Source organism: Lynx rufus, unplaced genomic scaffold (genome assembly GCF_022079265.1).
Source record: "Lynx rufus isolate CCGP_SWC_20201006 ecotype Redwood Valley unplaced genomic scaffold, mLynRuf1.p SCAF_15, whole genome shotgun sequence".
NCBI classification, from domain to species: Eukaryota; Metazoa; Chordata; class Mammalia; order Carnivora; family Felidae; genus Lynx; species Lynx rufus.
The window spans coordinates 22164825-22181328 of NW_025814829.1; the positions used below are offsets into that span (position 1 = coordinate 22164825).

At 53.6% G+C, this 16504-nt stretch overlaps 1 protein-coding gene across 1 annotated transcript in view; it reads right to left on the reverse strand.

Moving 5' to 3' along the window:
* PPFIA4 (PTPRF interacting protein alpha 4) overlaps nucleotides 1-14328 on the reverse strand; it is a 51199-nt gene extending 36871 nt beyond the window's left edge. The window contains exons 1-2 of the mRNA XM_047076663.1: nucleotides 14262-14328; nucleotides 970-1601 (exon numbers count right to left, since the gene is read on the reverse strand). Of these exons, the coding sequence (XP_046932619.1) occupies nucleotides 970-1203 (234 nt within the window). The 5' untranslated portion in view covers nucleotides 1204-1601; nucleotides 14262-14328. The remainder of the gene's footprint in view (nucleotides 1-969; nucleotides 1602-14261) is intronic.
* Between the last annotated feature and the right edge of the window lie 2176 nt (nucleotides 14329-16504).

Consider the following 16504-nt stretch of genomic DNA (forward strand, 5'->3'; position numbering starts at 1 on the left):
TAGGGCTTGTTTGGGGCCTCATGCACAGTCAGCGAGGACCTCTCATGCCATTTCTTCACCAGGGCTCCATATCCCTCTTGATGAAGCATCACAAGACTCTGCCCCCCACCACTTCTGAGCTCCCAGTAGGAGATTTCCGCAGCCCTCCTGGGTTCACCTCAGTTCTCCTCCCCACATGTGGGGAAAGAGCCTGGGGCTGAGTCGGGAGCCGTGTGGCTCCTCAGAGCTTCCTCCCCGGTCCCAGCAGCACCCTCACAGGCTGTGCAACTGACTAACCTCCTCGAGCTTCACCTCCATCGTTTGTAAAACAGAGACGATGGCGGTAACGGTACCAGCTTCATAGCTATGAGCATTTAGTGGGGCAAACCGCACACACAGTGCTTAGTACACGGAAAACAGAAATGATGACCATCGTTGCTAGTGGTAGTGGTGTTGATTTAGGAGCATGAGACAGGTGTCAAGACCCCTGGCTTGTAGGTTTAGCTCTGCCTAGAATTTTCTATGTGATACCCGTTGTTTTTTCCATCTGTGCATTAAGAGGACTAGATGCTCTCTAAGGCTTCTCCATTTCCACCCTCTGTGATTCCCCACCCACCACCTCCAAGAATAGGGCACTGGTGAGGATCAGTCAAGGCGGAAGTGTCTTTCCAGTCTAGGGTGCCACCTGGTGGCCGCATGGGCTCACTGCAGTTGGCAACTATGGCTGGGTTTTTCTCCCGCATCAAAGTCCACCCATTTCTCCAGGTGAAGCCAATGTCAGGCTGAGGAGCTTGGGAGTGACAGGGAAAGGATTTATGTAGGGAGATGAAGGAAAGTTAAATGCTCTGTGAATTCCATTTGTCGATAAGCAAACAGATGCAGATAAGCTGAGGGCCCAGAGTGTGCAGGGCTCAGCAGGGCTCAGCAGGGCGGGGTGGGGGGGTGGAGAGGGGGGCAGAATGTGGGGAGGTGCAGACAATCAGGCCTTACCTGGGGGAGGGCGGAGTTAAGGTGGCGCTGGAGCTGGTCCCGCTCATGCAGGGCATCTTGGAGCCGGCTCTGCGTGGCTGCCAAGGTCTCCTGACTCTCCCGAAGGGACTCCAGCAACTTCTCCCGCTCATCCAGCATGTTCACCATCAGCTGCTCAAAGTTGGCGTCAGCATCGGCGCCATGGGGGGGCCCCAGGGGGTCCCCCTCGTTGATTGTGGGCATCACCTCACACATGGTGGGGGTGGACAGGGCCTTCTCAGCGTCGGGGGACAGGGGAGGGGTTCACAGGGTTGGCACCTCCAGGGGGACCCAGTGCATGGGTCTCAGAGCAGGCAGCGCCAGGTGAGTGGGCAGGTGGGCAGGGGCTTCTCCCATGGCATCAGTCGCTTTTGCTCTGAAAGGGGCCTGGTGCCCGGAGTGCCCCTGTGGAATGGAGCCAGAGGGCCTGGCTTAACCTCTCAGGGCTGGGGCTGGGTGCCCTATGTCCCCAGACAAGCGGGCAGCAGCCGAGTGTGGCCATGACAGGCAGGGAGAGCAGGGCTGGAAGAGGGCCCTTCCTTAGGCTGAGTGCTGGAGCCTGGCAGAGTCCCAGCTGGGTCTAGCGACGCCCATCGTTTCTGGAGGGCAGTGGTCTGTGGGAGAAGAGGCTGTGTTGAGGACCAGCTGAGGAAAGAAGGGCATCCAGGGGAGGGGATGGGGGCGGGGTGGGGGGGGGGGAAGAAACAGGACCTGGACCAGAACGTGGGGGAGGATAAGGAGATGTCAGCGCATGCCCCTCCTCCAGGCTTACTCACTCACTCGGATGGCGCCTTCCTTAGTTCTCCCAAGGAACGCACATGCCCGCTGCCGTAGCCTCTGCCTCCAGCTCTCCCCACCCCCCAGCTGTCAGAAGTGCAGCCGCAGTGGAGTGGTTCCCCACCCACGTGGCTCACTGGCCAAATATAGAAATGATTCAGTCAGTGGCAGGGGAGCAGCCAGCAGGCTGCCCAGAGTCCTCCTGAGACCCAGGGGTGGGAAAGTGAAAGGGGGATAAATAGGGTCTCTGCCCCACCATAGCCTTCCCCCCTGCACTCAGGCCGAGGTAAGCACAGAAGGGGTTAAAGGGCTCTAAGCAGGTGTGAACCCACACAGGGTGCACTACTAGGGTCACAGGAGACAAGGCCAGGGTACCTCCTACCCTGACCACTGACCCAGTACGGTTCCTTGGAAAGGCACGGGCTGGGCACTGGGTGGCAGAGAGCCCTGACCTGCTCCATGCCCATCATTTGGAAAAGAGGCTCCGGGGGCGCCTAGGTGGCTCAGTCGGTTGAGCGGCCGACTTTAGCTCAGGTCATGATCTCACGGTCCGTGAGTTCGAGCCCCGCGTCGGGCTCTGTGCTGACAGCTCAGAGCCTGGAGCCTGTTTCAGATTCTGTGTCTCCCTCTCTCTCTGACCCTCCCCCGTTCATGCTCTGTCTCTCTCTGTCTCAAAAATAAATAAACGTTAAAAAAAAAATTAAAAAAAAAAAAAAAAAGGAAAAGAGGCTCCAGCTCAAGTCGCCCCTCCTCCTGAAACCTGGCAGAGAGCAGGCTTCCGTTCTGAAGTCGTGGCCCGCGACTTCCGTGTCGGAGCAGGAACCGAATGATGCGAAGGAACCCACGGTCAGGTGGGGGTAAAGGGTGTCAGTCTCCCGAGGCGTGCGGGCCCCTGCGCGTGGCCGGGAATCTTCTCCCACCGTGTAACGGCCCATCGCGGCCACTGCCAGCAGGCTGGTTTCCCTGCTGGGGAACGTGTGCCCAGCCTAGCCTTGAGAACACCTTGAGCCCGGCACGGGGAAGCCCGGTGGTCAGAGCAAAGAAAGGTGTACCAAGGAAGGCAGCGTGCAGCTGGGGATTCCTCTGCCTGCCATTGCCTTCCAACCCCCCTGCCCACTGCCAGGAGGCCACTACTTTAATCCGTTTCAGAAGAGCTCTTGCTGCATGAGAGACAGGATGTGAGGCAGTCAGCACGGTAATGGGCACACACAGGAGATGCTCTCTAAATGATGCTTTCCTTCCTTTCCCTCCTCTTACCATCTGGGGGACACAGGGACTGCGTCTTGTCCACCCCCCGCCCCCGGTGGCAGACTGGGCAACAGGCAGACTGGGACGATCAGGGGAAAGACAGGAGGTATGAGGACCCGACGCGAGGAAAGAAGTTGGACGTTGGGCAGCCCCCAGCCTGTGGCAGGGCTGAACCCAGCAGGGAAACCAGAGAAGGACCAAGCCTCTTCTACCTGAACCCACCTATCATCCCCCACTTGCCCCCCCCCCCCGCCAAAGTACTCATGATCCAGGCAGAAATGGGAGCAGCAAGAGGGAGGCTGGGGAGGAATGTGGGCCTAGATCAGACACAAGCTAGAGCACCAGCTTGAGAACTCCTGAGCTCACCCCCACAGTCCTTCCCAGGGGGCCCAGGAGTTCAGGCAGGCATGTGGGTACGCCCACACACACACACGCACGCGTGCACGCACACATGCATCCAAGCAGACGCGGAACCATGGGGACCTGGGACGTACACGTGTGGCCACACACATGCTCCCAGACCCACACTGGACACAGACTCTGATCCAGGGGATCCTTTCCCCAAGCTGGAAGCCACCGTGGAGGGCTGGGTCCCTAGCAGCTACAGAGGTCAAAAGTAGCACCCTGGTCTGCACTCTCCCAGCCCGACGTCCCTGCCCCACAGAGCAGATGGGAGTAGACAGGAGGGGCTGCTACCCCAGTCTTGCCAGAAGTGCCAACTCACTCATGCCAATAATAGCGATTCCTCCAATTCTCCCTCCCACTGTGCCCACGACCCTCACCCCGAATGCTCTAATCTGTGAGGCTGAAAGACCACAACCTCTCCAAACTCACCAGCTGCCAGGCCCTCGTCCCCTCCCACTCCCCCATCCCACTCCAAGACAAAATGAGAGAGAAGTGAGGGTCCGGCTGGGGAAGAGGCTCCTTGTGACAGAACCTGTCCTCGGAAGAAGAGTGTAGTGCACTCAGGAGCTCAGGGTCCTGGGAACAGCCTCAGTCCAACAGATCCCCAGGCATCCTGCAGTGTAGTAAGAGAGGAAGGAGCCCAGAGCCGGGACTCTGGACACCTCGGGTGCAGTTCTGCCACAGACCAGCCAGATGACCTTGGGCTTGTCGCCACCTACTGAGAGCTCTGCTGTAAGATGGAACCCACGACCCTTGCTCTGCCCACCTTCGAGGGATGAGATCACAGATAACACAGAGCTGGGAAAAGCAGAAAGCACCCCATGATTGCAGGGGCGTGTGAATTACCTTAGTAGAGGGCAAAGGCAGGCCTGTGGGAGGGCTTGTCCTAGCTCCTACGGAAAAGGGGCTGGGAGGTTCTCAGGAAGGAAGAACAGACCTCAGGCTGCCCGCCGGGATGTGCTGGCTATTTGGTCCAGCTTGGCCTCCCCCAGTCCTCCTGGTCTTTCTGGCAACTGAGAAGCTGGCTGCCCCCAGCTTTTCCCAGCCTCCCTCCCAACCAGGTGCCAGGTAACCACTCCACTTCCGCTAGTGAAATGGCATCACGTAGAGCAGGTTGAGGATGAGCCCAGAGGGCGATGCCAGGCAGATGCCCCGAGATGGCTGGCCAGGACCCCCCTACCCTGCCCCCACTTGTGCGGCACGGTGAACAACAGCCAGGAGCTCTAGGGCAACCGGGTCGGGACACCTGGCTCCTTCTGGCTCCAGGGCCGGCTTTAAATAGCGCAATTATCATCTCAGCCTAACAGAAGCCTCTTCAACTCCTGCACAATTTCTAAGTAACACTCACAGGTCCTGATTCAGAGGCGACAGCTACCAGCCCCCAAAGTGAGCATTTGAGGGGCTTTGCCGGTGAGGAGTACGGGCAGGCTGTGACACCGAGGAAGAGGGCTCCAGAGAGAGCAGGCATGAGTGTGAGTGCAAGTGTGTGAGTGTGTATGGAGGGGTTGGACCCACACCAGGTGTCTGGAGTCATAAACACAGAAGAGGCAAATCTGAGGCCTCTCTGGCTTTCCAAGAGTCACGACCCCCCCCCCCATCTCTTCCCAACAAACAGAAGGGCTGTGCACTTGACTTGGGTCTGATGCTCTGGCTGAACACACACACACACACACACACACACACACACACGGGCTGGCTCCCTACTGCCCTACCAGATGGCAGGCCCCACCATGGTGAGGGAGCTCATCGAGGGCAAAGCTGGTGGCCCTGTAGAGGCCAAAGGGTTAGGGCAAAGCTGGCTGGAGCTGTGCCCAAATGTGAGTGGGCCACGAGCTTGGCCAAGAGGGGGCCTCAGGGTGAAGCCCCTCAGAGCAAGGAGGCAAAAGAGGAGGGCTGTGCTCCCTTCCTTCCCATGCTCCCACTCAACTGGAGGAAGGGGAGGGAGGCGGTCCTCTAGGAAAATAATACTGATTATGATAGCAGCTCTGACGTATTCGATACCAGGCACTGGGCTGTCGGTTAACATCTATTAACTTACTTCCATCCTCACAGTTCCTCACGAGGAAGACCCAATTCTTCCAATTCTTCCCAGTGAGAACTGGGTCTCAGAGTCATGTAACGAAGTCTACGCATCTGGTAAGAGGAAGAACTAGGATTCGATCCCGGTCTGTCTGACTCCAAGGAGGAGGGGAAGGCAGTTGCGAAAGGGAAGACAGGCCATGACTCCTTTGCCATTTCTCGCCCTTGTCCAGGGACAAGGCAGCCTAGGGACATATCGCCTTGGCTTCCCCCACCCCCGTGCCCCCTGGGGAAGGCCTCTGCACAGCAGCCACCATGGTCACTTGCCCATTGGAAGTGACTCATTTCCAAGGCCTCATCCGCCACCCACCTGAAGCCCTCCCCCGACCCCAGATGCCCTAAGGACTCCAAACCGAGCTGTCAACAGTCCCCTGAGCCCCGCACCCCACACCACACTCTCACAAGAACTACAGAAAGAGCCCTCAGCTCCCCTCACCCTGCGGGGTTTTCAGATACAATCCTCTGAATGAAGTCCAGCTGCCCACCTCTCCTTCCCTCTAACCCAGAAGCTTCTCCTCCCTCCCCCCTCTCCCTGTTCAGCCCACCACCCCAAAAAGCCTCACCCTCACTCTTCTTCTCCCCCAAGAGCCCAGTGAGTCTCCTCCCCTGCTACTCCCTACCCTGGGGTCATGCTCCCAGACCCACCATGTTGCTCGCCAGCTTCTAGCATCTCACCCAGCCTGCCTCAGTGGCCCCTTCCATGTCAGTCTAAGGCACTTCCGCTCACCCTTCCAAGCCCATCTCAAACACTATTTCCTCCATGGAGCGCTTTCTGATTCTCCTACAGGTAAGACTGGCCCTTCGACGGACCCGGCACGGCCCTTTCTTTATACCTGTCTCCGTGACACATCATCGCACCTGAATACTCTGGGGTGAGAACCATTTCCTCCAGGGGCCTAACATACATGGAACTGACCAGATACGTGTGGCAGAGTCATTTCTGGGCAGACCATCGCTGACCAAGTTCAAAGAAGAGGAATTCCAAAAGAGTGAACACTGGCCCAAGGCCTGGGAGCAGGTTCCTTTCTCTTGCCCTCTGAAAAGGAAAGCTTCTTGAGAGCAAGACAGGCGCCCCTCCTCCCTTGCAAGACTCTGGAGCAGGCTGATGGGTCTGATTGCCGACTCCCCCACTGACCACACATGCGACTCTGGAAAGAGACTTCATCTGTCTGAGCCTCAGTTCCTCATCTGTGAAGTGGGGAGGATAGCCAGGCCCTCCTCGGACAGCCGATATGTAGATCACTGGCGTTAATGCACCCAGAGTGCTGAGGTCATTGTCCAGCACATAGTCGGTGTTAACTCTTAGCACCCCAGGCCGCTAAAGCACCTCAAGGCCGGGCTCACTCTAAGCACAGTAAGAAAACTAAAAATCCATGTCAGCCACAGGAAGCCATTCCCAGAGAAAAACCCTTAGAAAAGCTCTCCTGACAGTTTCTCACTGCTGACTGGCTACATGTCCCTTCAAAAGCATCCAGTTCTCCGGGCCCCCGAAAAGACCGGCAGTGAGACTATCTCTCTGGGCTTCCAGTTTCCAAATCTGGAAAATGAAGGCCAGAACACAACACACTCTACTGATCTTATAGGTTGTCATGAGGGTCCAAGGAGATAAGAGACAGAAACTGTTACGAGGAATAAAACACCCTACCCAAGTGTCAGTTAGCACCCACTGCCAGACCCAGGCACTCTCCTTCCTAATGCTGGGTGCACTCAGAGAGACGCAGGGAGCAATGTCTCTATCCGGCAGGGTCCCCAAGCCTGTATCTGTGAAGCCCATCTCCCCAGCGGCTCCCCAGCAGTCAGGTATGGGACACCTTCTTCCCAAGACATGGCCTATCGCTTAGGTGAACATACAACTTACCATCCAAACCAGGACCTTCTTTTTTTTTTTATTACTTTTTTTTAACATTTATTTATTTTTGAGAGAGAGAGAGAGAGGCAGAGAGACAGAGAATGAGTGAGAGGAGGGGCAGAGAGAGAAGGAGACAGAATCCAAAGCGGGGTCCAGGCTCTGAGCTGTCAGCACAGAGCCCAACGTGGGGCTCGAACCCACGAACTGCAAGATCATGACCTGAGCTGAAGTGGGATGCTTAACCAACTGAGCCACCCAGGCGCCCCAAACCAGGACTTTCTTGAGAATGAATGGAGGTGCTGCTAACAATCACACCAGGACATGGGTGTGAACCAGGCTACCCTGGACATACCTGGCTGCATGGTCACCCTCACTGTCACCACCCCAGGAAGACTAACGTCAAAGGCTAGTGGGGAAAGAAAGACTGTGAGTCTCCTCTTCTAAATACTTCCTCTTCTAAAATACCCAAAAGTATAGCCATCACAACTACCTCTTTAAACGAAGGCAGGATTTAGAGACTATGAGAGAGTACCTTTAGGGGCAGCCCAGGAGGAAAAAGGGCACAGAGGTGGGGCACTTGGGTGGCTCAGTCAGTTAAGCGTCCGACCTCAGTTCAGGTCATGATCTGGCGGTTTGTGAGTTCAAGCCCCACATTGGGCTCTGTGCTGACAGCTCAGAGCCTGGAGCCTGCTTCGGATTCTGTCTCCTTCTCTCTCTGCCCCTCCCCACTTGCGTCTGTCTCTCTGTCTCTCAAAAATAAAATAAATGTAAAAAAAATGTAAATGTAAAAAAAAATGTTTCTAAAAGCGTGAGCAGGGAAGGGGCAGAGAGAGGGAGAAAAAGAATTCCAAGCAGGCTCCTCGCTGTTAGCGCAAAGCCCCACATAGGGCTCGATCTCGTGAACCCTGAGATCATGACCTGAGCTGAAATCAAGAGTGAGGTCTGATGGAGCCACTCAGGCGCCCCCGAGCTCCCTTTTCTTAATTTAATCTCGTCAGCTCCAAATCCATCACTGTGGCCGACCACCTGATTAAGGTTTCGTGTGCATAAGAGGGTTCCAAGTCTAAAAAGAGGTTAGAAAAACCCTGGGCTAAGCACTGTCTACAGGAGACCCCTGCCAAAATAAACACATGTTCCCTCAGAGAGTCAGCACGTCAATGGCACAGAGCCGTAAAGCTGAGAAGGTTACCCAGGTGGCACTGGGGGCCCACCGACTCTTTCCCACATTCTGAATGTCTCACAGATCATACGCTTGCATAAAGCAAAACGTAAGGCTGGGCCACTGCACACAGCACATACGTGGCTTTGGCTGAACTTCCATCATCAGGTTCGGTAACCCGGGCCAAGTTCTGCTAAGCAGAGCCAGTGTTTAACACTCACAGATGTCTTTAAATAAGGTTTGCAGAAGAAGAAACAAAGTAGCAAGTGTGGCGTATCTGGGGAATAAGAAATCTCTCAGAACTAGGGTCCCTGTAGGACACATAGGGTTCTTCTGGTGTTGAAAAAAAAAAAAATGCTCAGAAGCCTCTGTATTGGTAGATCAGCCCATCAGATTAGGGAGCTGTCACACCGCAGAAAACAGAACTTCCCGGGGGGGGGGGGGGGGGATCAGGGACACAAGACGGAAGTGCTGTCAGGCACCAGGGCACGAAAGGCCCAGAGCGCTCAGAACAGCATCCTAAAGTGCGTGTGTGTGCGCGGGCACAAAAGGGTGGGAGAGGTTATGAGACAGAGGACGTGTGTGGGGACCCGTGTACCTGTGCAATGCTGTGTAATAGTCATGAGAACGTGTGCTGTGTATGTATGGCCATGAGAGAGTGCCCACGTGTAAGAGCACGGTCGTGAGGACAGGGTCCTCTCTGAGAGCACGTGCGTGAGACAGTGCATAGGTATGTGTAATGGTGAGACAGATTGTGTGTGGTCATACGCCAAGGGCTCATGACACACATGACTATGAGTCTGATCATCACAATGTGTTGTGAGTGTGTGTATAGTCATGGGAGTGAAGGTGTGTGTGGTTATATAAGCCCGGGCATCTGGGAGTCAAGAAATCATGTGTGCTGCTAAGAGCATGCGGGCGCCACGAGAGCCTATGCGTGGCTGTGTGTGTCTGATCATGAAAGCATACATCGCTGGTCATGACAGACTGTAAGTGCACGAAGGGCACGCATGGCCTTGAACCCGTGTGAGAGGGAGAAGAGGGAGGGATGGGGATGATAGTGAAAGAATGAAAACTCCATTTGTTCCAGGCACTCTGCCCCAAACAAAAGCCAAACATTTTGGGGGTGCTCCACAGTTAGTCTCGTGTGAGCGGAGTTCAAGGAACTGGGTCCAGCCCACCCTTCTATACTGCCACCCATCAGAGCTGCCCTGCAGGTCTCCCAGGCCCAGGGCTCCAGGTGCATCACAGATGGCGGCAGACACCCCCTGGATCTCCCAGAACGTCGTTCCTCATAAAACAGCCCAGGCCGAGGTCCTAGCCTGGCCCCCACCCCCCAAGCCTTCCACTCTCAGCATCCTCCTCCAAGCCAAAGGAGAGTCCTCTTCTGTGGCATGTGCCAAGGACCCCTGCCATCCACTGCCCACCCTACCCTGTCCCTTACCTAGAACTGCACATTCCTACTTGGAAGGGTTCTCCGAGGTCACGTAGGCCAACCTCCCACACAAGGTGGGAGTTCCTGGGGCGCCTGGGTGGCGCAGTCGGTTAAGCGTCCGACTTCAGCCAGGTCACGATCTCGCGGTCCGTGGGTTCGAGCCCCGCGTCGGGCTCTGGGCTGATGGCTCAGAGCCTGGAGCCTGTTTCCGATGCTGTGTCTCCCTCTCTCTCTGCCCCTCCCCCGTTCATGCTGTGTCTCTCTCTGTCCCAAAAATAAATAAACGTTGAAAAAAAAAAATTTAAAAAAAACAAGGTGGGAGTTCCTTCTACACATCCCTGACAGCTCAGTCTTCATTTGATGATCCTTCGGGAATGGGAGCTCACCGCTAAATGAGGTAGCCCTCGTTGTCCTAAGGAAACTTTTCCTTGCACCGAATGCAAACCTGTCTCCCCTCTGAAATGACAGTCATCCATCTGAAGACAGTGGCCATGAAGTCACATCAGCCACGTATTTTAGTTACGAGACTTCAACTCTATTGGCCAAGCAAAATATGCAACGAAAGCCTCTAACGCAAAGCAGCTACTTCATCTGACACTTAACCACAAAATTATACTGTACATACTCTCTTAAAAATCACTGCACATATTATACAATTAATATACCATGAATACTATTAGCATAATGTATATGTTGATCTACAGTAACGCTACTGTTCAGCATTAGAGACCTAAACCCATACACCATGCTTCATGGGAGATCTGGGGATTTTCACTTTACCTACTGCCTATAGAATCTAATTCTCCCACTGAGATGTAAGACCACACTGTACGGGGTCCCCAGGGGCTTCTCTGCTCTAGGTTAAATATTTCTAGTTGCAAGGCAGCCCTGCTTCTTTGAACCCAGGGAATCAGAAGACAGACCTCTTTGACTCAATCCAACAACTACATATTGAGCTGATTTCCATGAATCCAATACCGGATTCTAAGAGTTGTTATAGATTCAAAAGGTGTGTGAGGTATGCCGTCAACCCTCAAGAAGTTCACGGTCTACTTGAGAGGACACAGATAGAGTGGTTCCCCCCTGCCCCTTCGTCGATCCACAGTCTCATTTTCTGGGATCTCAGCTACCTGTGGTCAACCACAGAGGATCCTCCTTCTGATGTATCGTCAGAAGGTCAACAGCAGCCTAAGGCGACATCACAGTGCCTACGTCATTCATCTCGCTTCATCTCATCTTGTGGCCCTTTGTCATTTCACGTCGTCACAAGAACAAAGGTGAGTTCAGTAAGATGTTTAGGGAGAGAGACCACATTCACATGTAACTTTCATTACAGTCCGTTGTTACAATTGTTCTATTTTATTACCAGTTATTGTTGCCGATCTCTCACTGTGCCTAACTTACAGATTAAACTATCATAGGTGTGTAGCATAAGAAAAAAAATACACCATACATAGGATTTGGTACTATCCGCGGTTTCAGGCATCCACGGAGGGTGCTGGAATGTCGTGGGTCCCCCTGCAACAAGGGGGACTACCGTATACAAGAAATGGCTCGAAAGCAACAGAGAGTAGCACATGACCAAACAACCCGTCTCTGACACAGCCTTGGGGTCAGCCCCGAGCACCACTTGGAGTATGTCCAATTGAATTAACCAGTGGCAGTTTCTCCTCCAGCTCTCTCAGAATGAAGCAGCCCTAGCCAAGCCCTCTCAGCCCGACAGGCAAGAAGCTATTCCGTGCTGGAGCTGGCCTCGCCTGGCGGAACAGAAGACACCTGACGGGAGAGGGGTCTGTAGGACCCAAGGCTCTCGGAGACCAGAGCAATGCACTGGGCAGCAATGTTTCCTGTGGGATTGGAGAGCCATTGCCAAGGAGAAGAGGGCAGTCCTCAAGCCCCGCCCAGCCCTGGAGTTTCACACCATCCAAGCTCAGAGCTCCTTCTCCCACGGCTACTTCCCCCCACCGGCCCTGCCCCATGGCATTCTCAGTTCCCACAGGCCCCTCCCTGCACAGCAAAGACTGAGGGTCCCCTAGAAGCTGCCCCTCTCAGATTTGGCCAAGCACCACGGTCCATCAGAGTACTTTTTACCTCACTAGCCATCCACAGTGCCACGCTCCTGTGAGCCAGCACCGTATGCCCTCCAGAGCTAATTATAGGTCAGTGAGCTAGCAGGCCAGAGGGGGGACAGATGGTGACTTCATGTGGCTGCAATACACACCACCCCTCCCTGTGACCTCCCCTCCATTCCTCCTGATTCCATACCTGGGACCTAGACTCTGAGGCAGCTTTTACTCTTGTGGTCCTCTCTGCTCCTCACCACCTCCTCTCCAGGACACACATGCCACGCACAACCCCATGCCAATCAGAAGCCACACCTTTGCTCCTACAGCAACCCAACCAAAGGGCCTAAGGCCCCAGGGGAGAGTCCCCTCGGCATAAAAAGGCCTCAGCTAGTGTCTCCATATCCTAAAGCCCCCTTGGTCTCCGGCTCCCTGGCCCTACCGAGCCTTCAAATTTGACTCCTCCTCCCCTCCCCAGCTCGCACCCTGCTAGCCTCATAGGCTCTGAAAGATCCACTGAAATCCCTGACAACTCTTGGCAACTCTAAGATTCCAGCAGTCAACTCAGAGAAGAGACCTAGGAGCCTGGTTGCCTGCCCTGCCCTGCCCTGCCCTGCCCCTCCAATCCCTCCTTATCACCCAACTGCCAGACCTCATATACTCCATGGTTCTGACATCATGACATGCTCATCGGCACACGCCCAGGTACCACTAAATGAGATTTCTCACACCCCCTTCCCCACACTCTTCTATCTTCCACAAGAGGGCATCTCCCACTGTGCCGAGTGTCTCGTGCATTCCTGGCCTCTAATAATCATTGTGCGATTCATCATCTCATTATTTTGAGATGCTATTTATCTCAGGCAGCCTCCTCGGGCCTCAGGACAAAGTCCTAGAAAATAGCCAAGAAAAATCGTTCAAACTGTCCCTTTTGCTAAGGCAGGTTCTCTTGGGACTACCTGTCCAGTTAATAGTGGTAGTGGGTGGATGGGTTGGAATCCAGTTCAGACAGCTGTTTGAAAGCATGTAGACAGGGCTCTGCTTTTTCCTAATCCAACAGCAGTGCAACAAAATGGGAGCGGGGGAGTTGTTAACAGAGTGTGTACCTTTCAGCTGCTCCATTGCCGGAAATTGCCTTCAAAAGACCCAGCACATAGCATCGTGCTTGGCACACAGTAGGTACCAAATAAATGTTTGCTGGGTGTTGAACAAAAGTACTAGGTATCAGTTCCAACAGCTCTGGAAAGACAGGGAAGTCCCTGAAACCTGGCTACTGGAGGGGCCTGTTCAGCTCCCACCAGGAGGGGATCTCCATGCTAACTAAGCAAAGCCTCCTCCTTAACCACTCGCTCACCACATAGAACAGCAGAATAGCAGCCCCAACAAACATATCCCTCTAAATGGATACTGCCAGCAGACCTCTCCTCAGAGGTGACATCAGCTCCTAGTGGCACCTTGTCCTGGATCCCTCCTCCTTCTCAAAGAAAACCACCCACACCACATTTCCAAGTCCTCCAACCTGACCTCTCTCTTCTCACCCACCATCAAAACCTGCAGGATCTATACTGGAAAACACTCCTACTGCGTGGTTCAAAGTCAACTCCCCACTCCCATCCTCCCAGTTCAGGAATCTATTCCAGCCCTCTTTTCCGGTTGCGCCCACTCTCACCCCCACCCCCACCAGACCTCGGGTTGGCCGCTCCTTCCATCCCAGCCCCGGCACTGCGGAGATGGGGGCATTTCTGGCACAGCCTGAGACTGGCAGTTCAAGGAACGGAGAGCTAGCGATATTAAGAAGGGGTGTTAGGAGCAACGCGGGAAGGATTAAGACCCCCGGCAAGCTCGGAGACCTCAGTACCTCCTGTGCCCAAAGCAGCGGAGCCGGCCCAAGAGCTAAGAGGTGCTTTTTCTCTGACTCTCCTGGATGGGAAATGGGGGCGCAGTCCATCTAGCTCCCACCGGGAGACTTGCCAACTCAGCCCCCCTCCTCCGAGGATGGTGGAGATGAGGGAGAACTCCACGCCCTCCCGCAAACCGGGCATCGCCCCCCATTCTCACCCCCAAGGGCACAGGGCACTGCAAAAGCCGGCGAGGGGCGGCGGAGAGAGCAATATCTATGCCAGCCGGAGACGACACATCCGGAGTAAAACGGGGCTGTTTTCCAAGGCGCGCTAGACAGAGACCCCTCCCCAAACTGGAGGGGAGCTGGAGGTGGGAAGAAGAGGCATCCTTTTCCCAGCCCGGGTTCTGGGCGCTCACCTGCCTGCAGTCGTCGAGAGCCAGGCAGCTCAGCTCCGAGGCGGAAGGGAGCCGCCCCCGACTCGGGGGAGCCAGACACGTCCTAGGGAGCGGAGCGAGCGCGGAGGTAGCTGCAGCCTCCGCCAGCGCCTAAGCGCCTCGCCTCTAGGCCCCGCCCCACCCTCCCCTAAAGGCCCCTGGCCCCACCCCGAAAGGCGGGGCCTGGCCTGCTCCCCCGAGGCCACGCCCCTGCCCCAGCACGTGACGAGAGCCGCTATGCTACTGCGCGCCATCTTGGCTTGGCCTGGAGAGCCCTTCTGAGGAGGTGGGAGAATCAGGGTTTTACCCAACACCACTGAAGTGTCAGGGTCCAGCAGTCCCCTGCCTCCTTCCCAGGAGCACACGTCCTGCCCCTCCATTTGTACTCTGCCCTTATTCCTAATCCAACCACCAGCTCCCTAAATTGGCCTGTCCTGGCCTTTGAATGGTTGCCAATGGTTTGTCACCTTTCACACCTGCTCTCATACCACTTTATTACTTTTCTTTTGGTTGCATCTATTTCCTAAGTGGGGAACCTTGAAATCCGAATACATTTCCGAATACAGTTGCGATACTTCAATGAACTGTATCGCTAGCCTGAATTCAGGCACCCGTCCGTGCTAACACTGTTACTAGAGTATGAAATGTCTGTTACATACACATAGTATGAAGACAGTCTCCATGCCAGATTCCTGACTGACAAGTTTTACTTAAATCTCTCCATTTTCCTGAATTGCTCCATACCCTGTCCCGTGTGGCTATTAATTGCATCTTTCCCATCTGGTTTGTGAAGTCTCATCACAGTGCCTACTCAATTCTTTAGGATACCCAGTGCGCACCGCTACAAGTGTGAAGAATTTTTATATACATGCAATGTGTACATATTTATAGATTTACACACAACATGTTCCGGATCTTCTGCAACTAATGCTGTATGTAGTTGAAATCAGAACGACACATAATACCGTTCTTTTTTTTTTTTCTTTCTCCCAGTATATTCACCAAGTGGCTTAGTTTCCTTAGATCTTCGGTGGAAGACAGGAAAATCTGAGTAATTCTGATTATGGGGGTGAGAAACACAGCTAAATTTGTGTAATTTTGTTTGTCTGACCCTGAGAGCAAAATCAAGAGATACACTTTTAAGAAGTGAAAATTACAAAGCAGTTTTTACAAAAGTAGTCCAGAAAGTTCCAACTCTTCTCCAGGTGGCTTGGGGTTCTTCGAAAGGAAATCCCTGGGACACTTCACACATCCTTTCACTAAAACATGAATCATCCTAGAAAAGGCAACTTGGCCAATGCAGAAGGAAGGCTGAAACCATAACCAAGTGTTTGTCAATACCATGCTAAGAAAACAGCTGAGGAGGTATCTAATATTGTATCAATCATCACCACAAAGTTTAATACCAAAACTTAGAAGTTGAGTCAGAAGACAATTATTAAGCCAAATTAGTTTCACTCCCCTTTTAAAGGTACCTCCTAAATGGGGTATACACGATCCATCAGAATAATTCCCTGCTGCTTCATGGCATCATTAGTCCAGGGAACCAGAGCTCTGTGCTTCTTCCCTTCTGCCTCAAAAAAGCAACTTTTGATTGTAGACCTTTGTAAGGTGTTATTGTCCTTGGAGGGGGGCGGGGGTTATTTTTATCATTCACATACTCAAATTCTGATTTTCACTGACCCAGGCTCACTTTCCATGTGAACAGCTTTTAGTACCACCCTCGGTGTGGGGTAAGGTTTAGCTATTAGCAGCAGTCTTAAACAGATGCTTCCTAAGAATATTCTTTAAATAGCAGGGGTTAGGGAGGATAGTTAAGGAAAAAAACCACACGCTAATTTAACAGTTTGGTTTGTGGTAATAATTACCCCTATAAGATTTACATGGCTTGAGACTATTATCTGAATCTCATGGCACCATCCAGCTACTATCCAGCTCACACCGGCTAATTTGGGGGTCTGGAGAGGGAGGACAAGTAGCAAGGTTATCTTGTTAGGAAAGACAAAATAAAACCAAAAATCCCACCCACGAACCTCTTCTCAGAGTACACCAGCTACAGCAAGTCCTCTAACAGGACATTAGCATTTCTGCAGGGATGTAAGGCCAGGCTCCTGTAGGCACACAGAATGATAGGCAGCATAGGGCAGGCCAGGGCAGAGGCAGATCACGAAGTGCTTATAGTTCAGGAGGCTGGTTTCAACACAGAATGCATTTTTTTTTTAAAT